General features: G+C 41.0%; 1 protein-coding gene across 3 annotated transcripts in view; it reads left to right on the plus strand.

Annotated features, from left to right (window-relative positions):
* The window catches only part of GRIA3 (glutamate ionotropic receptor AMPA type subunit 3), a 286920-nt gene that overhangs the window by 192930 nt on the left and 66930 nt on the right, over positions 1-27060 (plus strand). Inside the window, exons 6-11 of one of the 3 annotated variants that reach the window (XM_068532557.1) lie at positions 6612-6773; positions 11286-11453; positions 16143-16247; positions 17072-17179; positions 18350-18556; positions 25257-26846. In XM_068532557.1, coding sequence (XP_068388658.1) covers positions 6612-6773; positions 11286-11453; positions 16143-16247; positions 17072-17179; positions 18350-18556; positions 25257-25289 — 783 coding nt within the window. In that variant the 3' untranslated portion in view covers positions 25290-26846. Of the gene's footprint in view, positions 1-6611; positions 6774-11285; positions 11454-16142; positions 16248-17071; positions 17180-18349; positions 18557-25241; positions 26847-27060 lie in introns of those variants that run through there. The other 2 variants (XM_068532558.1, XM_068532560.1) reach the window with 2 other exon arrangements.

Below are 27060 nucleotides of genomic sequence, written 5' to 3' on the forward strand. Positions count from 1 at the left end.
TTTGCTGGTCAGCTTTGTTGTGTTGGTTATTTCAATGAAGCTATGGGTAGACTTAGGCCCCAATTTACAACTTTCCCAATTATGGTTGTACATGATCATAGACTCTAGCAACTTCTTCTAGAAATAAAAAACAATGGGATAGATATAGGAGGTGGACCAGGAACCAGCAAAATCTCCCTTCTTAACCATCTCCTCTCTCCTAACCTCCATCTTTCTCCACTGACCTCTCCCCTTTTATTCTCCCCTTATACCATCCATATGTTTGGTGATCATCTCTTTTGTGTTAATGTCTTTTGAGAGGTTTTAAGAGACTCAGCCTCAATTTTACCACCTTGAAGACTGTGGTTCACCAGCCTAAGGAGGAGATCTAACCAGAGGCTATGAATGGATGAAATGCTTTAAAATTATGGGATAATCTGTTAAATCAAAATGTATTATTATAATCTTCCCATTTCTGTGTCTTTGTTTTCTATTTGCTTTGTCAATAATTGAGGAAGGTATGTTAAATCTCCATTTTGATTTTTTTTTTTTTTTAAATCTTTTGGCCACGCAGTGCGGCATGTGGAATCTTAGTTCCCCGACCAGGGATTGAACCCGAGACCCCTGCAGTGGAAGCACGAAGTCTTAACCACTGGCCGCCAGGGAAGTCCCTCCATTTTGATTTTTAAAAATAAATTTAGTACTGGGAATTCCCTGGTGGTGCAGTGGTTAGGACTCCGGGCTTCCACTGCCAAGGACCTGGGTTCAATCCCTGGTCAGGGAACTAAGATCCCACAACGCTGCATGGGATGGTCCCCCCCAAAATTTGTTTTTAATAAATTTAGTACTATTGGTTTTAAAAATAATAATAATAATGGGATAGGAGGAGGAGGAGGTGCAGGAGCTGGCCAGCTCCTGCACCTTAGCCCATACTTCTCTCCTAACTTCCATCTTCCTACCACTGACCCCCTGCTCTTTCATTTACTCCATCTTCCTTTCTGGATGTTGTATCATCACCTGTGTTGTGTTAGTGTCTTTACATAAGTTTGGGGGGGTCTTTGGCCTGCTTTTAGAGTTATAGATGTCATAACAATAAAAATCCATCAAAGATTATTATGGGATGGTGTAATGCCTTAAAGTGGTGGGATAGGAGGAGGAAGACTAGAATCCAACCAAACCTGCCCTTAAGCAGAACGTTTCTCTGAATTCTCATCGTCCTTCTCTCTCTCTCTTTCCTCCTTTCCCCTCCTACCTGTTGGATGTCAGCTCTGCCGCATTAGTGTCTCTGAAGAGGCTGTAGAAAGAATCAAGCTTTAAATTTTACAATCTTGTAGACTGTCAGTGCCACTTGAACCATGGAATTTAGCAATATTTGATACAAAAAGATAATTCTTTTTGAAGAAAAGGTATCAGAAATAGAAGGACAATCAACAGTCAACCAACTCCTGCCTTTTAGTCAGACAGTTTTCCTTATATCCCCTTCTCTACCATTCACCTGTTTTCTCCTTTTCCCTCCTGTGTCCTTGATAACTGTTGGTTAGCTCTGTTGCATTAGTGTTTTTTCAGAGGGATTAGGGAGAATCCAGCCTTGATTATCTCAACCTTGAGAACTGTGACTTGCTGCATCTAAATGCTGGGCACCAGGGCAACATTCAAGCCATAGAATCTGATTAGAGATTACAAACAAGCAAAATGTACACAAATAGGCCAGAGGGAGAATTAGGACCAAGAGCCAGCCAACTCTTGCCCTTTAGCAACAAGATCTCTCCTTTCATCTCCATAAAAGCTTGTTACAAAACATAGTCAGAACACGCTACGACATAAATCACAGCAAGATCCTTTTTGACCCACCTCCTAGAGAAATGGAAATAAAAACAAAAATAAACAAATGGCACCTAATGAAACTTAAAAGCTTTTGCACAGCAAAGGAAACCATAAACAAGACGAAAAGACAACCCTCAGAATGGGAGAAAATATTTGCAAATGAAGCAACTGGCAAAGGAATAATCTCCAAAATTTACAAGCAGCTCATGCAGCTCAATGTTAAAAAAATAAACAACCCAATCCAAAAATGGGCAGAAGACCTAAATAGACATTTCTCCAAAGAAGATATACAGATTGCCAACAAACACATGAAAGAATGCTCAACATCATTAATCATTAGAGAAATGTAAATCAAAACTACAATGAGGTATCACCTCACCCCAATCAGAATGGCCATCATCAAAAAATCTACAAACAATCAATGCTGGAGAGGGTGTGAAGAAAAGGGAACCGTCTTGCACTGTTGGTGGGAATGTAAATTGATACAGCCACTATGGAGAACAGTCTGGAGGTTCCTTAAAAAAGTAAAAATAGAACTACCATACGACCCAGCAATCCCACTACTGGGCATATACCCTGAGAAAACCATAATTCAAAGAGAGTCATGTACCATAATGTTCATTGCAGCTCTATTTACAGTAACCAGGACATGGAAGCAACCTAAGTGTCCATCATCGGGCGAATGGATAAAGAAGATGTGGCACATATATACAATGGAATATTACTCAGCCATAAAAAGAAACGAAATGGAGGTATTTGTAGTGAGGTGGATGGAGTTAGAGTCTGTCATACAGAGTGAAGTAAGTCAGAAAGAGAAAAACAAATACCATATGCTAACACACATATATCGAATCTGAAAAAAAAAAAAAAAAGGTTCTGAAGAACCTAGGGGCAGGACAGGAATAAAGACGCAGACGTAGAAAATGGACCTGAGGACACGGGGAGGGGGAAGGGTAAGCTGGGATGAAGTGAGAGAGTGGCATGGACATATATACACTACCAAATGTAAAATAGATAGCTAGTGGGAAGCAGCTGCATAGCACAGGGAGATCAGCTCGGTGCTTTGTGACCACCTAGAGGGGTGGGATAGGGAGGGTGGGAGGGAGACGCAAGAAGGAGGAGATATGGGGATGTATGTATATGTATAGCTGATTCACTTTATTATAAAGCAGAAACTAACATACCATTGTAAAGCAGTTATACTCCAATAAAGATGTTAAAAAAATAAATAAGTAAAAATAAAAAGTACAATTTTATTGGAAAAACTACTTTTCATCAGACTTCTTACTAAAATAGAAGGGGTTCCTCATCAGCATTATTCCCATTTTACAATGATTGTTGTTACAGTTATTGTAAGCACTGTGAAACCTTTCTCATGAAAATAAATATATGAGAATGACAGGAAAACAAAAGAAGCCTATTACCGTATCTCCTTTCTTTTTCTACCACACTTCTGCTCTCTCCATTTTGTCCATGGGGCTGTGTTAAGTATTCTGCACATGTGGACGGGTAAATCTTCAGGGCAGTTGGTAGGAGCTAGTGTCGCGGAGGTCTTGCTGGACAGAAGAGCCATTTGAGGTGACCTTCCCCTGGCTTGATTTGTGCTGCTGTGGACGCATTTAATCTCACGAGGGCAGCCCGGCTGGTTCCAGTCTGAGGGGTGCCAGAACTTAATCCCAGATATGGCTGTCATAAAACACGGGTTGACTGAGAAACTCCTAGGTCCTCAGCAGTGTGGTCGCTGTGTGGTAGACAGATGAGTGCTGAGCGTGCCTGTGAGGACGCTTCCAAATTACAGTATGCTACTGGAGAGGAAGGCAGCCAAATGGGAATGCATGGGGCCTGGGTGGCAGAGTGAAGCCTCCTGGAAGTAAGCACAGGTGACTGGTGAGGTAGATTTGAGTTGGACTCCTCTAGTATCTCTTGTAAGAAAAAGGTAGTGAGGTAAAATGTTTCTGGAAAGGAGTGGTATGGTGAGTAACCAGACTGAAGTGCTGGCTCTTATACCTTAAGGCAGACGTGAGATTTCTGGGATCCTTTCTCTTGCCCTCCTTTTTGTTAATCCTGTGTTGCCATTTTAACATGCTAAGGTATGAGGTAAACAGGAGTGTGATGCTTATCAAAGCATAAAAGACACAGGAAATACTACTTCCTAGTGCAGACTGTGGCCATTGGCCCTGGGGACCAACAGGGTGGCAGAAGCATTCTCAACCCCTTTCTTTCAAGGAAGGGGGCTCCACCTCCCAGGCCAGGCTTTTAGGACACAGGAGAGCACCAGAGAGCCCACTCTTCACCCCCGCCAGCAGACAGATGGGTAGCTGCTCAATGCTCTTGTGTAATACTTGTTAACTGGCAAATATGGTTTGGCACAGTAAACGACTTAAAGCCATTCGTTAAAGTTTTGCCCTCAGCTCTTTATTTGTATATTTGTTTAGGGGGTGAGAGTTGGGAGTTTGATAACAGTTAGGCTTAAGCCCCATCTGGAGCCTCTGCTAGGCTTTACACACAGGCAAGCCTCTCTGCCGATTGTAGTGCAGAGGGGAGCGAATGGGAGAAAACACTGAGTCTTAGTTTCTTTCAGGAAGGAGGACTTTAGGAGAAAACTCATCCTAACAAGTTAATGTTAATTTTAAAAAACACTTTGGGGTCATTGGAAAGGAGGAATTGTTCTCAGTGATGCAAACTATTTGGCCCTTTGTCCAGTCTCCACTGGCTCATATACCACTTATGAAAGGAAGAGGAATGGGGCTGAGAGTAATAACTGAAAAAGCTGCTTCACTGAAATATTTTCTACGACTGCCTTGTTGACCACGTTAAAGAAATGCAGAATTAAAAGAAGCAGGTGGGGGCTTCCCTGGTGGCGCAGTGGTTGAGAATCCGCCTGCCAATGCAGGGGACACGGGTTCGAGCCCTGGTCTGGGAAGATCCCACATGCCGCGGAGCAACTAGGCCCGTGAGCCACAACTACTGAGCCTGCGCGGCTGGAGCCTGTGCTCTGCAACAAGAGAGGCCGCGATAGTGAGAGGCCCACGCACCGCGATGAAGAGTGGCCCCCACTCGCCGCAACTAGAGAAAGCCCTCGCACAGAAACGAAGACCCAACACAGCCATAAAAATAAATTTAAAAAGCTTTAAAAAAAAAAAAAAAAAAGAAGCAGGTGTAGGGATGGTGACTAGAGAGAGGAGTGTACAGGATATTGGTTACATTCATGTGTTCAGGTTGTGAAAATTCATCAGGCTATATTTAAAGATGTGTGCACTGGGACTTCCCTGGTGGTGCAGTGGTTAAGAATCCACCTGTCAATGCTGGGGACACGGGTTCGAGCCCTGGTCCAGGAAGATCCCACATGCCGCGGAGCAACTAAGCCCGTGTGCCACAACTACTGAGCCTGCGCTCTAGAGCCCACAAGCCACAACTACTGAGCCTGCATGCATAGACCCCGTGCTCTGCAACAAGAGAAGCCACCGCAATGAGAAGCCTGCGCACCACAATGAAGAGTAGCCCCCACTCGCCACAACTAGAGAAAGCCCATGCACAGCAACGAAGACCCAACGCAGCCAGAAAGAAAAAAAACCCTTATCATTCTAAAAAAAGGGGAAAAAAAGATGTATACACTTTTCTATATGATTATTATACTTCAATGAAAACTTAGAATGTAAAAAAAAAAGAGAAAACTAGAGAAATAGTAGGGATTTGAGTAATATAGTGTATGCATTTATCAACTCATCGAGTGATACATTTAAGATTTGTGCATTTTATTGGATGTAAATTTTACCGAAAGATAGAAGGAAAGGAAGACAGGAAGGATGGAAACTGCAAACACTGAACTCTAGTTAATGGCCTGCATGCTGAAGCCTTTTGGTATGAAGTATACTAATATCTGCAACTTACTTTGAAAGGTATCCAAAAAATGAAATGGATTGATGAATGGATAGAAAAATAGTAATTGTAAAATCTGAAGTGACTATTTGGTTTTTCACTGTACAATTCTTTCAACTTTTCTGTATATTTGAACATTTTTTTATGTAAATGTTGGGGAGGAGAATCTAAAGGAAAGAGGAAGAATTCTTCCCATTTCTTTATGAATATAAATATTGGCTCCCGCCCATTGAAGACCCAAGTGCATCAGCAGCAATTGGCAAGAGACAAAAGAAGAAGAAAATGGTGGATGCTATGAAATAGATGTCAAAACTCATTCATGGACACATGTGAGACATACCCTGGGGTTTGTACCATCATATACAACCAAGCTGTCAGTTTCGCTTTTTGACATTTCTGTAAATTACAAATGTTGAAAGTACTCATTATTAGAGTCTGAAGCAATCTGCTGCATTCGGCATGTTAAGCTGAAGAAGAGTTTTTGATACCTCTAGCTAGGGTCAACTTTTTCAACAGTTTCCAGTTATATGAATCATTGTATCTGTACTCAATGAAGAAAAACTAAAAATACAGGTAAGTGAAAGAAAAAAAAAACATTTGAAGTTGACACCTATGTTTGTCGTTGCAGCAGCTACACTGAAGACACAGGCACTAAAATGGAAGGATGTATATTTTCTCCAGCATGCCTGTAGTTTCAGAGCCAGAGTGCCCTAAGAATTAGTCCATATCAGGGTCGTTTGTTTGTCGTGGTTTTGGTTTTTATTGAGATATAATTGACATATAACAATCTGTCCAGGTTTTCCTTGATTGCTAAAGAAGGATCCTGGGGAAGGAACTTTCATTTCCTCCTTAGCACTCTAACCAACAGATACAATGAGTACGAATGCATGACCTCCCACAATCATTATTCTCTTTCAATCTCTTTCTAGGGTTTTACCGATATTTTGCTAGAAAGAGTCATGCATGGGGGAGCCAACATTACAGGATTCCAGATTGTCAACAACGAAAACCCTATGGTTCAACAGTTCATACAGCGCTGGGTGAGGCTGGATGAAAGGGAATTCCCTGAAGCCAAGAATGCACCTCTAAAGGTAATGTTCCACGACGTGTAGAAACCTTAGGCCAGCTTTCCAGAACATCTCAGTATGACCTTTATATATTTACGGCCATCCAGTGATCAAATGGTCGTCCCTCGAAAGTGTTTCAAGGATGCTAAAACACAACTGCAGATAGTGCTGCCGCACTTGAAAACTAAATTCCCAAATAAAGAAGCTATTGAGAAGGAGGTCTTTTAAAACCCAGCGTTTGGGAAGGTTAACTTAATTTTTTAATGAATTTCATTTTTAATATGCTCATAATTTACAATGTTACAAGAACCTGAATCAGGCAAAGAGTGAGGACAGTGGGAATAGGTAAGGAAAATTGATAGTCTGAAACAGAAAATTAGATTTTACATTATTTATGTGATTGCTTTGTGTTAATAAGTTTCATGAATCTCAGTACACCCAAGTGAATTAGGCTCTAATACAGAATGCATGTTGCCTATACATATATTGAATGGAAATGTTTTCCTGCCTGCAAAAGTATCTTTAAATAATTAGATTACCTAAATTGCTCATTTTCATGAAATCAAGATAAGAACACTGAAAGCAGAAAGTCATGCTTAAAGTGCACATTTTTCGTGTGTTCCCCTATGGCTTGAAATCCTATTATTTAAAAATCAGGAATTAAAACAGATAAATGGGAGGAAAGTTATTCATGTTACACAAAGGATCCTTCCAATGTATTTTTTTTAAGTAACCCATTCCCTCAGTGCATTGATTCAAGTATGAAACAGACTTTAAATTCTTCCTTCCTGATATGTATGTGAAAGTATGTATGTACCATGGCTGTGGGATCCTTGTGATCAAGATGAGGGATCAAAGCAGAGTCAAGGCTCAAGGCCCCTCCCTAAAAAAGGAAAGGGGAGGCGACATTTCCTTTCTCATGGTTTCAAGATACCCATCCTCATATCCTTCCTCCCTGGCAAGAATAGAAGAAGGAGGAACAATGGGACATAGAAAAGAGACACATTCTGAATCACCTATGCAGGTCCACCCTGAACGGGTCACATCAACATAATACAAGTGGGACCTTACTTTATGCAATTGGTATGTTCTAGAAAAGTCATAAGTTAAACATCTTTTTTACATCTTTTTGTATTAATTTAAGCCACTTACTATCTAAGTGGTTCTCTGTAGTTGTAATGATTACATTACACATGCCAGATTACATTACACATGCCAGGTGTCCTCATATGCTTCAGTAAATATGGTCACAATTCCTATGATGAATCCTTTGTAGTCAAATCTCTTTTTTAAGATGATGATTTTATCTTTTATTGAGATATGATTGACATGTGACATTATATTACTCTTAAGCATATACCACATACTGATTTGATGTATGTATGTATTGCAAAATGATCACCACAATAAGTTCAGTTAACATCTATCACCACCACAGCTACAAATTTTTTCTTATGATGAGAACTTTTAAGATCTACTCTCTTCGCAGCTTTCAAAAAATACACTGCAGGATTGTTAACTATAATCACGATGATATACATTACGTTCCCAGAACTTATAACTGGAAGTTTATACCTTTTGACCACCTTCATTCATTTTCCCTATTCCCCAGCCTTGACCTCTGACAGCCACCATTCTGTTCTCTGTTTCTATGAGTTCCTTTTTTTTTTTGGATTCTACGTATAAGTGAGATCATACAGTATTTGTCTTTCTCTGTCTGACTTATTTCACTTAGCATAATGCCCTCAAGGTCCATCTGTGTGTCACAAATGGCAGGATTTCTTTTTATGGCTGAATAACATTCCATTGTATGTGTGTCTGTGTGTGCATATATATTTTTATTGAAATATAATTGACATGACTTTATATATGTATATATGTGTGGGTGTATATCACTTTCTTTATCCATTCATCATTTGATGATTTGATGGACACAGGGTTGTTCCATGTGTTCGCTATTGTAAATAATGCTGCAATGAACATGGGGGTGCAGATATCTCTTTGAGACAGTGATTTTATTTCCTTCAGATAGATACCCAGGAGTGGAATTGCTGGATCATATGGTAGTTCTATTTTTAATTTTTTCAGGAACCTGCCTATTGTTTTCCACAGTGACTGTGCCAATTTACATTCCTATCAACAGTGCACGAGGGTTCCCTTTTCTCCACATCTTCATCAACGCTTGCTGTTTCTTGTCTTTTTGATAATAGCTATTTTGACAGGTGTGAGATACTATCTCATTGTGGGATTTTTTTGTTTTTTTAAAATTTATTCATCTTATTTATTTATTTATTTATTTATTTCTGCATTGGGTCTTCATTGCTGTGCGCGGTCTTTCTCTAGTTGCGGCGAGCGGGGGCTACTCTTCATTGCAGTGCACAGGCTTCTCATTGAGGTGGCTTCTCTTGTTGCAGAGCAAGGGCTCTAGGCGTGCGGGCTACAGTAGCTGTGGCTCTCAGGCTCAGTAGTTGTGGCTCGCGGGCTCTAGAGCGCAGGCTCAGTGGTTGTGGAGCACGGGCTTAGCTGCTCCGCGGCATGTGGGATCTTCCCGGACCAGGGCTCGAACCCGTGTCCCCTGCATTGGCAGGTGGATTCTTAACCACTGTGCCACCTGGGAAGTCCCTCCTTGTGGTTTTGATTTGCATTTCTTTGATGATTCAAATCTTTTTTTTATGGACTAAATCTGCCCACTACATTTAGGTGAGCTTATATTAATTTATATTTTCATACAACTGTCTATCCACTGTTTTGCCATCCTTAGATTTAGCAGGCAATAGGTAGAGGAGAAAACCTCATTTATTCAATATTTTAGGGGTTATCTATAAAATGTCAGGCACTATGCTAGGCACAAAAAATGGACAAGAGTAAAAGTATGAAAAGGGTGCTACAGTGTCATTTATGCCTGTTCAGAAGTTGTAGAGGTGTACAAAAGAGAAGGAAGACAATTTCAGCTCTGGACTATTCATTGGTAACTCATGATATGTGTAATGTAAAGTTCTTAGAACTTAGTGAGAAGAATTGTTCAGGCTTATAAGCAAGACCCTTCAAATAACTTAAGAAAACGAAATACTTAAATAGGTGGTTACAACTTTCGGATTACTTTGACTTGTACTAGTCATTATGGAACCTGTCTCTATATCAAACAGACAAAAAGCCCATGTTAAAAAATTATGTACAATATTTTTGATTAGGAAATAAAATTGTCTAGAGATTAAAATCCTGATGCTTAATTTATTCTATATTTTATGAACATTTCCTTTGGGGTCTTTTTTTTTTTTTAGATGGTCACACATTGGTCCGTAGAAGCTGAAAAAGTAGAAAATTAAATAGCTATTTTGGCATGGCTTGGAAAGGACTACATTAAGATTGCTGACAATTTATGCAGTCAGCTGGAAAAAAAATCACCACCATGTTGGCTTTATGTAATGCTAGCATGGGCAGACACAGATTTTTTTTTTTTTCATGAAAGAACATATGCCCCCTGCTACAGTCATACTTGATGACTTGGCCCTGAAAGAAAAGTAACATGAGAAAAGTCAGAAAAGTAAATTGATAGTTGTAAAGATGACAATGCATTCACTCACACTTGTATTGGGACATACTATATAGACAGAAAATTCCCCCCGGGGCATTTTGCTTCATTTTTTTAGAAATCAACAGAATTCTATATTCTACCAGTATTTGTCACCCCTGCAAAACAGGGGCCAGCTAATTTTAATCACACTTTGTTGATTCATTTAATGAAAAGGCATCCACCATGTCAAATTGCAGATAATCAAATCCCTTGTATTAAATGACCGGTCTCATCCTTAGTACAGTGTATCAGTACAGTATATCCAAGAAATAGAAAGTAAGTGTTCTTGCCTGAAAAAGGTAGCATCACGAAGTATTGCCTATGAATTGTCAATGTTATCAGATTTAAAACTCAATAGCAATTGTAATTTTCTACAGTCAAAAACCAGCTTTGGATTTTGCTCTCCCAAGGAAACAAACACTGATTTATTGCTGGCCAGAGGTCCTAGTTCACCAGAAACGTGGTCCAGACAGAAATGATTAATGTTTCCCTCCAAATTAATTTCAAGCTGTCTAACTTAGCTATTTCCATTTTCCCCTAAGTAAACGCCAGATCTGAATTTTCTATTACAAACAGCAATAACCCAGTCTTGCTTTAGGATATGCCGTTTCCTCTCCAGTCTATATATGCCATCCTTTAACTTCCCACATATTTTGTTCTCTATAAAGGAGCTGGCCTTTCAGTAGTCACTCACTCAATATGAAACACAGTATTGAGAGCAAGAGAGAGATTCCCTTGAGCCATTTGATCTTAATAGTCTTAACATGTGCACACATGAGGTAAGATGCATCATTCTAGAATGGATCAAAGTCAGGCTTGCCCAGAGAGATCTCTTGATTCAAGTAATTAAGAGGGTGACTTCATAGAACAAGAGTTGGAGATGAATGAAAATTATAAGAAACGAGGCAAGTTTTGAGGGCATCATTTGTCATGACATCTTGTTTTCCATACATCCATTTCAGTACACATCTGCATTGACGCACGATGCAATACTGGTCATAGCAGAAGCTTTCCGCTATCTGAGGAGGCAGCGAGTGGATGTGTCCCGGAGAGGCAGTGCTGGAGACTGCTTAGCAAACCCTGCTGTGCCCTGGAGTCAAGGAATTGATATCGAGAGAGCTCTGAAAATGGTAATGACCACAGTGGGTTATTGGGTTGGGGGCACCTTATAAAGACACAAAAAGAGTAAGACCTCAATCTTGAGAAAAGACAACCTAAAGGGAATAGGATGAGAGTCTGTAGAATGTTCAAAGTGTACAGAAAGATAAGCATCGATATTTATTCATCAAAATCTAGAAATCTAAAACTAGAAGATTCTTCCTTGAAGCTTGAGAAATGGTAAATTTAGGGCAAATGAATATTTAGCTCTGTACTATAGTGGGGATAGTAAATCAAACTCAGTACCCTTGAAAGTTATGGATTGAACATGTAAATGGCTTCAAAAAATTCAGACTTTCCAGAAAATGATGTTGCTTAGGGGGACTGGGATATTCTCTAGGAAACTCCTAACTTCAGGGTAGACATTACCAGCATCCTCTGGCTCATCAGACAAATTATTAGCCTGGATGGACTGTGGAACCGAGCCAGTGTGATAGTATTTCTATTTGTCAAAAAGAACCTTTATACTATTCTACATGGTGAAATGCAGGAACACAGTCCATTCTAGGCCTACTTAAGAGGCTTTTCCCCAGTGCCCTAGAGAAAAAGCCTGAAGGAAAGTACAAGGAATCAATGGGCAGAGAGTCAAATAGGTCACTTGTTTTTAGTACTTACTGGGTGGGAGAGCATTTAAGGCTTTGAACAGATTCCATTATTTACGCTAGGATCAGCGTCACCCATTCAGTGTAGCTTTCCAAGCAAGAGCTCTTTCCTGAATATTTTGCTTTAAGCTACATACGCCGGCATGCATTAAAATAAGCCTTCGAGAGTACAAGACTCTCTTATTTCTACTTCTTTAATTATCCTGATGTTTAGAACACCCAAATCAACAAAGAGATAGGCAATGATAAGATAATTCTCTGCACAACCCAGCAACGAGGAATCTGTAATGGCCTCATAATGTGCATAATTTTGTGTAGCTGGCTCTCTTACTGCTGCCTTAAATTTGCCAAGTTGGAAGCATTCAATAGAAAGGGGTTAGTAGCCACTATGTCTCTCTCCAAGAAAGAGATATGACTCATTCTCCCATCATGCAGATTCTTATGTCATTATGTCAGTTCCCTAACAAATGCCCTAAGTGTAATTTTATGGAGGTAGCACGGCACAACTTTTGAAGAACGGTTAATTAAATTCAACCTTCATAGCTGTTACAAGATTTGTATTGTCAGGTGAAACATAATGATGAGTGAAATATAAAACTCCCTCAGAGTGAACCAAAAGGAGTTTTCATCAAAACCTCAAGGGGCAAGTGCCAGCATCTTCGATTGACTTCCCATTCATGACACAAATGACTCTCTTCCCCAAATACAAAACTGGCTACCAGAGTGAAGGACAAGAAGTGAATTTGGCAAGAAAAACATTAGGTTGATCATATTATTGCACAGAGTTTCCACATGTCTAACTCACTGATAAAGCTCAAGCTGTAAGCCAGGTAAGTAACCTTCCTCCCCAGGCCCTCATGATCAAACACTCAACAGAAAGGATGCTTTCCTTCTTTCCATAGGCCAGCCTCTTTCTAAGGCTTCAGAGAGGCCGGAAAGTATCAGCCTCTTCCAAAAGTACATGTTGCCTTGTGACAAATGATCAGTGAAACTCCACTTTTCAGAGGATTGCGAGAGAGGGTGGTCTGAAGTACTAAAGGTTTTTACCATATTAAAAGAAATCCCATTTTATTTAAGTTAATTAAAAGTGAGGATGCATGATGTAAAAGCATCCCTCATTGTGACTAGCACATAGTTGCTGCTCAGTCAATCATTCTCTTCCTTCAGAGAAATCTGGCAAACAAAATCATTGCCTGAAAGAGTCTCCTAAGGGGCCTGTTTTAATGAATAAATAATCGCACCATTCATTAAACAAATATTTATTGAGCACCAACAACTATGTATCAGGCTCCAAGTTAAAATGCAAACATGAAATAAGATGAGGGGAGCTCATATTGAAATTGTTAATATGTAAACAAATGCTTTTAAAAACCTTAAAGCTACTTGCAAATTGGGTAATCATCATCCTTACAATCTATCGATGGTGCAAAGATTAGCCTCAACCTGGTCTACTGAAATATGTCACAACTCTAAGTCATCGAAACTTGTCAACTTGTCCAGTAAACATTTATTGAACACCTGCTCTATCCCAGGCTCTGGATTAGTTGCTGAGAACACAGAAAAAGAATGTCTTTCATCTTGAGGTGCTCCCAATCTAGCAGGGAAGCTGGAAGTACATAGATGATTAAAATGTTATGGTGAAGCTCCACACGTAATGCTATGGGAACCCAGAGGAGAAGCACCTAATATAGGCTGAGGTGCGGGGTGGAGAGGATTAAAGAAGGGATCCCAGATGGGATGGTGGGAAACTGTCACTGACATTCACATCCTTAAAATAGACTTCTCTCTGAGTGCTCGTCCAATTCGACTTCTGCTCACCAAAAGTTCTAATCAGCTTAGGCTATTGTCCAGTTTGCAGATCATGCTCAGATAGGCTGGATCTTTAGAAATATACAATTCTTAATGAGACTTGAAGACTTTGCTATTCTCAGTAACGAAGGATTTCCTTAATAATTTCCTCGGCCAGTGTCTCTACCCCGCCTATCTCCTCTCCTAGAGTTCAGTGCTCAAAACAGAGTGTAAAGAACCCTTCATGCATCACAGTATGCATCAGACCCATCCTACTGGATAAGCAATTTCTATCTCAACAAAGGACCTTTTCTTTAGCCAGAAGCATGACGTCACCTTCTCTGCAAGCCTAAGCTGACAGTAGTGCTTAGGTTTGTTCATTTAGTAGGACAATCATCTGGTCTTCAGGGAGTCACATTGGAGCATTTCTCCTTCAACAGATATTCCATGGTCTCCTACTGGTGGCGAACAAGCCCCGTTCCCTTTAAAAAGGTGCTCCCTACTATTTGCCATCAATTTTCTCTTCTGCAGCACAAGCCCATTACCGCTTCTCACTTGCTTAACAATCAGCTTGTCGCTTTTCTATAAGAGATGAAAAAGTATTCCATGCTTTCATCTTGGGAGAATGACAGATTCTTTTTCTTTGAAGCAAATTCCTTGACCCATACTCACCAGATAAGTAATTCAAGTGGGTAACAATAATGACATACTTATAGAGGGTTCTTTCATCCAGTGTCCTTGAACTGTAAAATAGGTAAGGAAATCTCTCCACCCAGTAGAGATGGCCTCTTATTAGCTCATAATACGGGGCCCAGACCCAGGAAAAATTGTGGCATACATGCATCTGCATTTGGCCTCCCAACTAGGTGTCTGGGCTATTCTAGTACCTCTATCTGTTTTATATAGTATTCAATACTCCTGATTCCCTAGACTTAACAAATTTCATCAGTCTGTGGATTATCCCTCCATGGCCTAGCTCTCCACTACCTGTCTGGAACTGGGCATAGGTTAAATAAGAGGAAAAACTCATCCCTGTTACTATGGTAGCTGATAAATGTGTAAACCCCTCAAGAAACAGAACTAAATTCATTTTGATTAATAATTATTATTAATAGAGCTAGCATGTATTGCAATGCTCACTACATGCCAGACACTGATCTAAACACTACATATGTATAACTCATTTAATCCTCCTAACAACTCCGTGGGATAGGTACCGCTAGGATTTCCCATTTTACAGATTAGGACACTGAGGTACAAAAGCATTAAGGCACATCCCCAAGGTCATACAGTTAGTAAGTGATGAAGTTACAGTATGAATCCAGGAGCTCCAGAGCCCACGTTACTGAAGCTGGTTTATGTTTGGACGTTGGGAATAGTGGAACTCACAGTTCAGAAGAACACATTATCCTAGTTAAGAATACTCTTCAGGCTACTCCCTTCAGAAAAGACGAATGGTAGAAATTTCAGGTTCCTTGGAATCTAGAAAAATGGTATAGGTGATCTTATTTGCAAAGCAGAAATAGAGACACAGATGTAGAGAGCAAATGTATGGATACCAAGGGGGAAAGGGGTGGGGTGGGAGGAATTGGGAGACTGCGAATGACACATATACATTATTGATACTATGTATAAAATAGACAACTGATGGGAACATACTGTATAGCACAGGGAACTCTACCTAATGTACTGTGGTAACCTAAATGGGAGGGAAGTCCAAAAGGGAGGGGATATCTGTATGTGCATGGCTGATTCATTTTGTTGTGCAGAAGAGACTAACACAACATTCTAAAGCAACCATACTGCAATAAAAATTAATTTTAAAAAATCAGTTTCAAAAAAGGGATTGAAATACACAAAATACATTTAAATCTATGAGTTGATAATAATACTAAAAACATGGGTTACCTTTAGACAATTCTAAGAAAGATTTTTATTCTGAAAACCGGTAAATAAAGAGAAAGTTAAGTATTTAAAAAAAAAAAAAAAAGAAATTTCAGGTCCTTGAAAAAGTAGTGGTAGGGCCCTCACTGCATCATATAAGAAACTGCCTGTCACACCCACTCAAAGCTTCATTAACTAAAAGGCATACTTAGAAAATACTGGAGAGGAAATGCAGATCTGTATAGACTGATCTGGTGGCTATAGCTCAATGGCTCAAGATAAACATTCTCCAAGATTCCAAGATCTGTCAGCGGACCTCATCACAAAAACCAAAAAGGCAATAATGTGGTGCTATTTTAAAATTTTACATTTTTCCCTTTCTACCAGGTGCAAGTACAAGGAATGACTGGAAACATCCAGTTTGACACTTACGGACGTAGGACAAATTATACCATCGATGTGTACGAAATGAAAGTCACTGGCTCTCGGAAAGTAAGTAACCAAAACAGATATCCAAATAAAAAATCTCTCAGAAAGTGACGGGCCTCAGATGCAAGGAAATAGGTGTCAGGAAACACACCCAAAGCAAATTCCCACACATCATGTTTGTCTTTCCGTTTGGTGAATGCAGAGCTGTTTTGTAATCAAAGTGTTCCATCTACACATTTTAAAAGTTATTTCCCTCTGAGGCTGGTCCTTTAAAAGTGGTGGACTCAAGATTTATTAACAGCTTCCTACAATACAGCGAAGGAATTACAAATTTTATAGCATGTTATTTAAACAGAAGCTGCCGAGATACACATGATTTTAGCAAAAGAATTGGAAAGTAGGTAATCTCTCCATTTTGCCAACTCACCCACCAAAACTACTCTGGACAAAGTACCTTTCCCTACAGCTAAATTTCATAATAACCACTTTGTGTCTATCTTTGTGTCTTTGTGTCTATCATACTAATAGTCAGGAAGTGGGAATTTAGTAGTTACCTAATAAAACCTTAGAACGTAAAATATCTTGTACCATTTCTACAGGATACTCAACTGATTGCCCACCCAGCTTTCCTACAGTTTTAAGGAAAGAATTTTTCTGCTATCTGAGTTTAAAGAATCAAAAAGGCTGATCATTCTACAGTGGGCTAACTTATTTTTACCAAATATCAGTAAAAGCAAGGTGGGGATGGGAACCCCAAAGATGAAGGAACAGCACATCTGTTGCTCAAGCAACTGCAAAAAAGTTTCATTCTACTACAGCACTTGAATTTCATGCAGCACTTTTTGAGTGAAAAATAGGCAACCAGGTCAAATGTCTGCTCTTTCTAGGCTGGCTACTGGAATGAGTATGAAAGGTTTGTGCCTTTCTCGGATCAGCAACTCAGCAATGACAGTGCATCCGCAGAGAACCGGACCATAGTAGTAACCACCATTCTGGTAAGTATGGACGGAAGGTAGGTGGGCTTTCTGTACAGCAAGGCTTCTGTCTTCTGAAAAGCATTATTCAGCCAGTAGGAAAGACCTCAAGTTCAAACAGTGGAAACTTCCAACAGGTCAGCTTAGGAGCCTTTCAAAATGTCTTGCCATGTTGAGGAACAGAATGTCATTTAAATAAAGAAAAAGAATAGGAATTCGCAATAGTTTTAGATGTTGTTATCCTCTTTGTTACCCTCATGGACTGATGCTTCTTCTGGACTTGAAATGTAATTCTTCACTGTGGGGGAGATAGCGTTGTATGGAGGAAAGAGTAGGTCAGGGTTCTAATATTAGGTCTACCACTAACCTGAGTTTAATGGTGCAAATCACAACTTCTCTGAGCCTCAGCTTGTGTTATTTTTTCACTTAAGGAGTGGTCGTAATAATAATCTCCTATCCATGTCATAGGACGTTTCAAGGCAATATTCACCATGTAAAGCTTTTCTGAAAAACTAAAAGCACTATTGGGATGTGAAATAGTATTTTCACTTATTTTCAAATGCTCTTCTAAAAGCTGGTATGTTTCATTACTGAATGAAGTACAAACCCGGGTTAAAAATGAGTATGTCTGAAAATGAGTAGGTCTGAAATTGTGATTAATTAAATGGAGATTCAGCTGAAGTTTATCTTTCATTTAAACATGCCTATCAAATACTCACTTTGTCCTAGGTACTGTACTAGGCCCTGAGGATATAAAAATGAATAAGCCACAGACCCTGACCTCACAAAGATCACAGTGCTTCCCTAGGGCTTTCCAGGGCTGGCTGTGGTTCTTACATAGTAAATCCCAAGAAATCAAAGGCAGTTCACCTTCGTGTAACTAAGAGAAATACCTCTGCCCAATTTGACTAAATCAAAGACTTTACAGGTGGAAACTGGTTCTTTCAAACCCTCAAAAAGAACTTAAATTCTTCTCTGTTTCCTTAAATCAACAACTAAGGACTCCAAGGAATATGTGCCCCCATGAATAGTCAATTGAGGCTCTTCTGCTTATTAAGCAAACATTTTTAAAGGCTCTCTTAACACACCAAACCTCAATAGCCACAGGGGAACAAAACTTCATTATTACATTTATTATCTCTTAGAAAAATGTATAGGAGTAATCCTTTGATCTTGCTTCTGGTCCCAAAGGAATCACCATATGTAATGTATAAGAAGAATCATGAGCAACTGGAAGGAAATGAGCGATATGAAGGCTATTGTGTAGACTTAGCCTATGAAATAGCCAAACATGTAAGGATCAAATACAAATTGTCCATTGTCGGTGACGGGAAATACGGTGCAAGGGATCCGGAGACTAAAATATGGAACGGCATGGTTGGGGAACTTGTCTATGGGGTAAGTTTTTTTCAACACTGTTTTCATTTATTTCTATGCCTTCCAACTAATAAAGATAGAGGAATTCAATTTTCAAGTGCAGTATTTACCCAATTGCATAGTTTTCATATGATCTGTACGAAAAACATTTTATTCTACAGTTGAATTCTGTAAAGGTAGCTTGTCAATAGCCTCCTTTGGGCAACAGGATTATTTTACTGAAAGGAAAGTGGAATTGGAGAACTTTATCTGGCAACATTAAGTACAGCCTGCCCTCTACTGAAAATCTGTTCCTTCTGTGTTCCCTGTCTCAGGCAGCAGAATCACCACCCACCTAGTTGCCTAAGCAACCAGGTCATCTTTCCTCATCGCTCCCCTCATATCCAGTCAGTCACCATATCCTATCAATTCTACTTTTCTGTCTCTCAAATCCAGATACACTCTTCATTCCCACCATCATCATCTTAGTTACGGTTCTTACCATTTGACAGTCTTTACTTGGTTTCCCTGCCTCTGCTCTTACCCTGGCAAATCAAATCCACATTATTGTAGTTTCTCACTTTAGAAATCAGGATAAAATTCAAATTTCTTAGCCTGGCAAAGAAGGCACTTTGTCACCTGGCCCCCACCTACCTCTCTAGTTTCATCTGGTCCTCTTCCTCCTTCACACTCAATGTTCCAGCTATAGCAAAGTAGGCACTGTTCCCTGAAGGCAGGCCTGGAAGTACCTTCACCTCTCTTCAGCTGGCTAACACCACCTACCAGCCCTTCAGAACTCAGAGGTGTCATCTCTTTCAGGAAGCCTTCCCTAATCCCACCTGCAGTCTGGTTAGCTGCCCCTGCTTTTAGCTTCCCTATAGTATTTTTTTTTGCTTTCTCATAGTACTTTTGAAACTCTATTATAACGATCTGTTTTCAAGTTCAGCTGTCCCAACTAGTCTATGAACTCCTTGAAAACTGAAGCCATATCTGATTCATTTCAATATGCCATGGTCTGACACATAATGGAAGTCCAATAAATATATTTTGAATGAATTAATGAATGAACAGAATGGCTCTGCCAAGGGCGTGCCCATGGGTGAAGTACAAAAGAATTATACTAATAATTAGGGCTTTTTAGAAGGGGTACAGTAGTATCTTCAGAGCTCCTCAGGGGCTTAGCTTTAAAACGTTTTGGTCTCTGATTGGGAAGGTCAGATCTTGGGCCACCCAATGAGGCATATGGAAATAAACAAAACTGGACATAAGAACCACCCATTGGGTGAACCAGTCACTAGAAAACTAACCCAAGTGCAGGTGGCAGTGGCAGAGGTTTAGTTCTAACAGACAAAGGTTACTTGCAATGACCAGTCCCTGTCTAAACAACAGGTTAGGGGAAGGAGAGGAATTTAGGGGGTGGATATATTGAGAAGAGTCTGGCAAGAAGCAAATGTCCACAAGTTAGCTATTGGACTGAGGTTTAGGGTAAGGACTCTAGCGCTTGAGACAGGAATTAACAAGAATAAGGTATAGCGCTCCAATCATAAGATAGTACTGGGGTCGCTAAATAAGTTTTTGGAACAGGTCCTAAGGAACAAGCACAAAGGCAGAAGCTCATTTCTAAAACTAAGGGCACAGAAAGGGAATTAAGGCTTAAAATGAGACTGGACCTCAAGTATCAAAACCAGAGCACCATCTTCCAGTCAGACAAGCTGCAAGGCGATTTGAACCTTAGCCCCCAGCTGTGGGGCTGGACCCTGTCTTGGGTCAAGGCTGGTCCTGGGAACTGGGGCAGGGCTGAATTGCAGATAAGATGCAAGTGAACCCAGTTATGAGAAAGAAGAACTTCTAAGGCCAGAGAGAGGGGCTGAAGAAGGGACAGAGCACCCATCATGCTTTCTGAGAAACCTGAGAAGCTCGGAACCATCCTGACACAGCTGTAACCTCTTACTCTACAAATTGGTGATCAAGTCTTCTATTTCCTGTCCCTAATCTGCCCAACACTCAGGCTCTAAGAGGTCCTGTCTTGCTCACAGCTCTCCCCTGCTCTTAGCACATTACCTGGTACATAAGAGATGCTCACTTTTTGCTTTAATAAGTGAATGCCTGGCACATAATAATGCCCAGCCGGTATACATTAAATTGAGTTCATGGTGAGAGGTAATCCTATAATATTTTTATTATTATTAGCTACCATTTTTTGCATAGTTACTGGTCGCCAGGCATTGTGCCAAGTGCTTTACAAGCATTATGTAACTTAATCCTCAAAACACTATTAACATCATTCTACAGATGAGAAAAATTGAAGCCTAGAGAGGTGAAGTCTCATGTCAAGGCCAAACAGCTTGTACTGACACAGTGATTTGAACCCAGGTCTCTGACTATGAAGTTTGTGTTCTTTAACCATTGCCCTATACCGCCTAACAGCCAAGTGTTGCAGACCCATCCCATCCTAAAAGATAGTTGAAACATGTTGCAAAGGCCCTTGGTGCCTTAGCCATTCTGGGGGGAAGAGTATTTGGCCACATAAACCTGACAAGGAATTTAGGGGCTCTTTCCACTAGGGCAGAGTAACTGGCATGGGCTCTACCAGCCCATTATGTCTCAATTGCCAGAGCGCTCTACTGTCTCAAGAGAAAGCCTGTCACGCTGTGTAAATAGCTCAGTGACCTCCTGTCACTGCACAGGACATTAAACACAGTGCTGAAGAGCAAGGCAAATTTCTTGACATTGTTCAGACCAAGACCAGCTTTCTCAGTGGATTTTGGTTTCTCCTCTGGCATGCCCTCTGTACTGCACCCACTTAATCTCCACATTCTCTTCCTCTTTCCGGTTTGTGTATGTGTGAGTGAGGGAGCTTGAGAATTAGCAAGTCCCATATTTGTTTAGTAATTTAGAAACCAACTCTCTACTGCTGAATAGGTAAGAATTCTCCTGGAGGAGCCTACCCATCTTTTTCACCCAGTTCTTCCTACTAAAGATAAAAGCAATAGCCAGGGAAGGCTCTTACAGAAATGTCCTCCTCCCTCCCCTGACCTAGAACAAGTGTCTGGTGCTTTCTGAGATCATAACACAAGGTGATTCCTGGGAACTGAGAACAAACCAACCTATTTGAGTGAACTGCCAAGTTCCACTTTCCTCTAAGATGTGTGGCTATGAAAAATGGACGTTCTTCTCATGCTTGGAGTGAGAGCTGTCTGTAAGGGAGGATGATCTAAGCTAAGTGAGTCTTCCTCTTCATTTAGAAGTTTCCATCTTTCAGCATTGGGAAGTTTGCAACTTCTCTGTCATTGATAGAAATGGAGAAAAGTGAAAACAGGCATTCATTTCTGGCAGGCCTGGTCTCCTATGGTTTGCAAGTTGCTTAAGAAAAAGAAGGGCAAAACCCCCCCCGGTGACTTCCCTAAGTGCTTAATAAGCAAAAGGATGGAGAACATGGAAGTATTTCTTGCAATAACACGAAAACTACACAGACAGACACAGCTTTATCTTTAGGGCATTTTCTCTTATACTTTTAGTATGTACAACAGATCAGAGTAGGAAAAAAATGAAGAAAGGCAGAGATGAAAAAAGTTTTGCAAAGGAGATTTCAGTATCTGCCATAAAGTCTCAAGAAAGAGTCAAAATAAATTAAACTTGTTAAAGAAGAAAGAAGCCAATCAGCCTCTTTTCAGATGAGTCCTAAATGGGTTTTTTTTTCCTCTAAAGAAAATCAAATCAAGGTTGATGTTTGGGCCACCTTGTATCACTAAGAAGGCTATTTTTGAAACAAATGTCAGTAGGACACAATGTGCCCCTGTTATATAAGCTCTTCAGAACATTATGGACTTGAAACTGTCCACCTGCTTTTAGAAGTTTTGATTTTGAGCTTAATGTCTGTAACATCGCCACATGGCAGTTGTCCTCAGACCACAAGTTTTTACGGTTCCCAAATAGCATGTGTTTTAAGAGGACATTTAAAAACATTTTGTTGCTAGCAGGGCTCTTAGATATTCTTTAGCCTACCTTTTCATTCACTTTACACATAAATGTGGAGACTGGCCAGGACTGAACATTAGAACTGCCCATTGGGTAAACCAGGAAACCAAGTCCTGCTATAGGACAGGGATGAGAGGAATAGTGGCAGGTATTGTGACAAAGTCACAAAATCACCCAGCTTGGCAGAGCTTAGACTATAACTCAGGTTTCATGATTCCTGGTCCAGTGCTCTGTCCACTGAGTCATTGGTTCAGTTTACTAAGCGTGTCCAATTATGGGAAGATAATCCTACCTGCCTTCAAGGGGCTTACAATCCAGTTGGATTATGAGCTTTTCCATCTGAGATACCCATCCTGTTTATCTGTGGCCTCCAGGATGATGTAATACACATCTCTAGTTATCACTTGAAATATTTGAAAACCCAGGTAGGCAGCTGAGGGTTTCTGCCCTTTGAGAGGAGATATGATCTAACAGAAAAAGAGAGTCAGGACAAGGGCTGGAAGGAAATTGAGGTCCTAATTGACAAAAGGACACCTCCCAGTGGGCAGCTGCCATGTTCCTTATGTTCCTAGCACTTAGAACTAAGGATAGGAAAGGACAGACAAAATACTCCCCAGATTGGTACCTCCGGCTTACAAGAGAGCAGAGAGCTTGGGGATGGAGATGAGGCTGGAGGACAATTGATTCCAGGTCACATCCCCTGGGCATCCTCAGACTCCTTCACACTCCTGGGACAAATGGCAATTTTACAGATGCTATTCACACTGACATTTCTCTACCCAGAAGAAATTATCTCTTAAGTTGTCACTATCCTAAGATAGATTCATTTTCCATTAAGGAACACAGAAAGTCGATCTGTCCTTCCAGCTAAAAGGCAGAGAAGCAAGGGTGAAATAACAGATGCCAAATATTCTCTTCTGTTCTTCAGGTGATTACACTGGGCTTTGGCAGGAGGGCTGATGGTTTGATAAAAGCACCCCTCTCTTTCAAATGAGGCATATGAATTCCAGGAAGGAGCATTAATGATGCATGGAAGTCTGCCATTCTGAGCAGACACGGTGGGGAAATATTTCCAAACAAATTTAGTCTCATGAGGCTTTTACCCAGCTCCAGGGACACTCCTTTATCTTCACTTTGTCTTTAACTCTCTCAGCTCCCCAAGGACAGGGAGCCCTAACCAAGAGATCCAGACTGGGACATCTGTTCTGTATAAAGAAATGAGGAGATCCTGTTGTGACACTGCTTGTTGTTGCAGAGATTTAAATAGACCTCATCCCTTTCTCCAGATCCAAACAACTGCAGACATTAAATATCCCATAGAGTACAGCCAATAAAGCAGTTTAAGTCCAGGCCCCCAACAGTTAGCAATTATATGCCTATTGTCTAGCTTGATTCTGTCCCACTCCTTTCTCCGACACATCTAAACTTTCCAAACAACATGTCTGCCAAAGGCTACTAGAACCTTATGGTTGATACAGGGATGAAGGGTCAGGTCACGTCCGCCTCTTCTCTCAGATGACGGATGATATCTTATGCACTACATGCCAATGCATTGCCTACCCACTCTCTCTCATCCTCCCCCTTGCTTTCAACAAGTGCTTTAAAATTGTAGCTGACAAGCTCCTGCTCACGCACAGTCTCCAGGTGGATTACAAGTTTTGCATCAGATCATTGGATGATTAAGCTATAACATAAGCCTTTCAGCTCAAAAAAAAAGTTTTAAGTGACATTTAAACTAAGCGTCATGGCTGAGGCTCGGGCATCAGAGGTCAGATCCCAGGGAGAGGACTGGGGTTGCCTGCGTGAGCACAGCCTGAAGGGGGCTAGTGCACCACAGCTGGCCAGGAGGGAATCCGGGAAAAAAGTCTGGAACTGCCTAAGAGTCAAGAGACCATTGTTTCGGGGTGCGTGAGGAGAGGAGATTCAGAACACCACCTAAACGAGCTCCAGAGACGGGCGCGAGCCGCGGCTATCAGCGCGGACCCCAGAGACGGGCATGAGACGCTAAGGCTGCTGCTGCCGCCACCGAGAAGCCTGTGTGCGAGCACAGGTCACTCTCCACACCGCCCCTCCCGGGAGCCTGTGCACCCTGCCACTGCCAGGGTCCCGTGATCCAGGGACAACTTCCCCGGGAGAACGCACGGCGCGCCTCAGGCTGCTGCAACGTCACGCCGGCCTCTGCCGAAGCAGGCTCGACCCACATCCGTATCCCTCCCTCCCCCCGGCCTGAGTGAGCCAGAGCCCCCGAATCAGCCGCTCCTTTAACCCCGTCCTGTCTGGGCGAAGAACAGATGCCAGAGGGTGACCTACATGCAGAGGCGGGTCCAAATCCAAAGCTGAACCCCAGGGGCTGTGCGAACAAAGAAGAGAAAGGGAAATCTCTCCCAGCAGCCTCAGGAGCAGCAGATTAAAGCTCCACAATCATCTTGATGCACACTGCATCTGTGGAATACCTGAATAGACAGCAAATCATCCCAAAATTGAGGCAGTGGACTTTGGGAGCAACTGTAGTCTTGGGGTTTGCTATATGCGACTGAATAGTTTCTGATTTATATGTTTATCATAGTTTAGTTTTAAGCACTTGTTATCATTGGTGGATTTGTTTATTGGTTTGGTTGCTCTCTTCTCTTTTTTTTAATTACATTTTAAATTTTTTTATTTTAATATTTTTTAATTCTTTATTTTAATAACTTTATTTTATTTTATTTTATTTTTCTTTCTTTCTTTTTTTTCTACCATTTCTTCTGAGCCATGTGGCTGACAGGGTCTTGGTGCTCCAGCTGGGAATCAGGCCTGAGCCTCTGAGGTGGGAGAGCTGAGTTCAGGACACTGGTCCACCACAGACCTCCTGGCTCCACATAATATCAATCGGCGAGAGCTCTCCCAGAGATCTCCATCTCAACACTAAGACCCAGCTCCTCTCAACGACCAGCAAGCTACAGTGCTGGACACCCCATGCCAAACAACTAGCAAGACAGGAACACAACCCCACCCATTAGCAGAGAGGCTGCCTAAAATCATAATAAGTTCAAAGACACCCCAAAACACACCACCGGACGCAGTCCTGCCCACCAGAAAGACAAGATCCAGCCCTACCCACCAGAACACAGGCACCAGTCCCCTCCACCAGGAAGCCTACACAACCCACTCAACCAACCTTACCCACTGGGGGCAGACACCAAAAACAATGGGAACTACGAACCTGCAGCCTGCGAAAAGGAGACCCCAAACACAGTAAGTTAAGCAAAATGAGAAGACAGAGAAATACACAGCAGATGAAGGAGCAAGGTAAAAACCCACCAGACCAAACAAATAGGCAAGAGGAAATAGGCAGACTACCTGAAAAAGAATTCAGAGCAATGATAGTAAAGATGATTCAAAATCTTGGAAATAAAATGGAGAAAATACAAGAAACGTTTAACAAGGACATAGAAGAACTAAAGAGCAAACAGACAATGATGAACAACACAATAAATGAAATTTAAAATTCTCTAGAAGGAATCAATAGCAGAATAACTGAGGCAGAAGAACGGATAAGTGACCTGCACGATAAAATAGTGGAAATACCTATCACAGAGCAGAATAAAAAAAAAAGAATGAAAAGAATTGAGGACAGTCTCAGAGACCTCTGGGACAACATTAAATGCACCAACATTCGAATTATAGGGGTCCCAGAAGAAGAAGAGAAAAAGAAAGGGACTGAGAAAATATTTGAAGAGATTGCAGTTGAAAACTTCCCTAACATAGGAAAGGAAATAGTTAATCAAGTCCAGGAAGCACAGAGAGTCCCATACAGGACAAATCCGAGGAGAAACACGCCAAGACACATATTAATCAAACTATCAAAAATTAAATACAAAGAACAAATATTAAAAGCAGCAAGGGAAAAATAACAAATAACACACAAGGGAATCCCCATAAGGTTAACAGCTGATCTTCCAGCAGAAACTCTGCAAGCCAGAAGGGAGCGGCAGGACATATTTAAAGTGATGAAAGGGGAAAACGTACAACCAAGATTACTCTACCCAGCAAGGATCTCATTCAGATTCGACGGAGAAATTAAAACCTTTACAGACAAGCAAAAGCTAAGAGAATTCAGCACCACCAAACCAGCTTTACAACAAATGCTACAGGCGGGGAAAAAAAAAATGGTTCTGAAGAACCTAGGAGCAGGACAGGAATAAAGACACAGACATAGAAAATGGACTTGAGGCCACGGGGAGGGGTAAGAGTAAGCTGGGACAAAGTGAGAGAGTGGCATGGACATATATACATTACCAAATGTAAAGCTGATAGCTAGTGGGAAGCAGCCGCATAACACAGGGAGATCAGCTCGGTGCTTTGTGTCCACCTAGAGGGGTGGGATAGGGAGGGTGGGAGGGAGACGCAAGAGGGAAGGGATATGGGGACGTATGCATATGTATAGCTGATTCACTTTGTTATAAAGCAGAAACTAACACACCATTGTAGAGCAATTATACCCCAATAAAGTTGTTAAAAAAAATAAAATAAGCGTCATTTCTGTCTTCAACCTGTCAGACTCTTAAGCGCATCGTCCCTACACATAT

The sequence above is a fragment of the Eschrichtius robustus genome, chromosome X (assembly GCF_028021215.1).
Source record: "Eschrichtius robustus isolate mEscRob2 chromosome X, mEscRob2.pri, whole genome shotgun sequence".
Taxonomy (NCBI): domain Eukaryota; kingdom Metazoa; phylum Chordata; class Mammalia; order Artiodactyla; family Eschrichtiidae; genus Eschrichtius; species Eschrichtius robustus.